At 68.3% G+C, this 556-nt stretch overlaps 1 protein-coding gene across 1 annotated transcript in view; it reads left to right on the top strand.

Annotated features, from left to right (window-relative positions):
* Window position 1: 1 nt before the first annotated feature.
* The window catches only part of MTA3 (metastasis associated 1 family member 3), a gene marked incomplete at its 5' end in the record, with an annotated part of 147,925 nt that continues 147,370 nt past the window's right edge, over window positions 2-556 (top strand). The window contains one exon of the mRNA XM_007445792.1: window positions 2-23. Within this exon, the coding sequence (XP_007445854.1) occupies window positions 2-23 (22 nt within the window). The remainder of the gene's footprint in view (window positions 24-556) is intronic.

Raw genomic sequence — 556 nt, 5'->3', positions numbered from 1 at the left:
GGCCAACATGTACCGGGTCGGAGGTAGGAAGGCTCGGCCCGACCCGGCCCGTCTGGGAGCGGGCTCCGGGAGTGGGGGGTAGGGGCGAGTTCACCCTAACCGCTGGGAGCCACGGGCGCCCGGGCTGAGGGCGCATGGGGCTGGGGGCTTGCGGAGGGGGCCGGGGCTGCCCCCTCTTCCCTCTCCCCTCCCCCACCGTGGCCCACAAGGGGCTGGGGCCCATCCACACCCCCGCATCCCAACCAGGGTTTTAGACCAGGCCTGTACTTGGGGGTATGAATTATCAGACGCCATCCCACCTCAACCCGTGAAACCCCCATGGGGGTAAGGGGCCGTCGAGCCCCCTACTAGGGTGGTCTTTCCTCGCGTGGCTTCTAGGCGTTGGGGGTTTGGAGAGAGTGGAGGGACATCTCTACTGCTCCCCTTCATTGGGGGTGTGGGTGGGGGCGATGGGGGCCCAGCCCGGGGCACAGCTGGATAGGCCTGTTTGCGGGGACAGGGCCCTGCACCTCTCCTTCGTCCCTCCCCCTTACGTTTCTTGTCCAGCCCCCCCCCC

Source organism: Lipotes vexillifer, unplaced genomic scaffold (assembly GCF_000442215.2).
Source record: "Lipotes vexillifer unplaced genomic scaffold, Lipotes_vexillifer_v1.1 scaffold278, whole genome shotgun sequence".
In the NCBI taxonomy this organism is placed as follows: Eukaryota; Metazoa; Chordata; class Mammalia; order Artiodactyla; family Lipotidae; genus Lipotes; species Lipotes vexillifer.
This window is presented reverse-complemented; position numbering and strand designations above follow the sequence as displayed.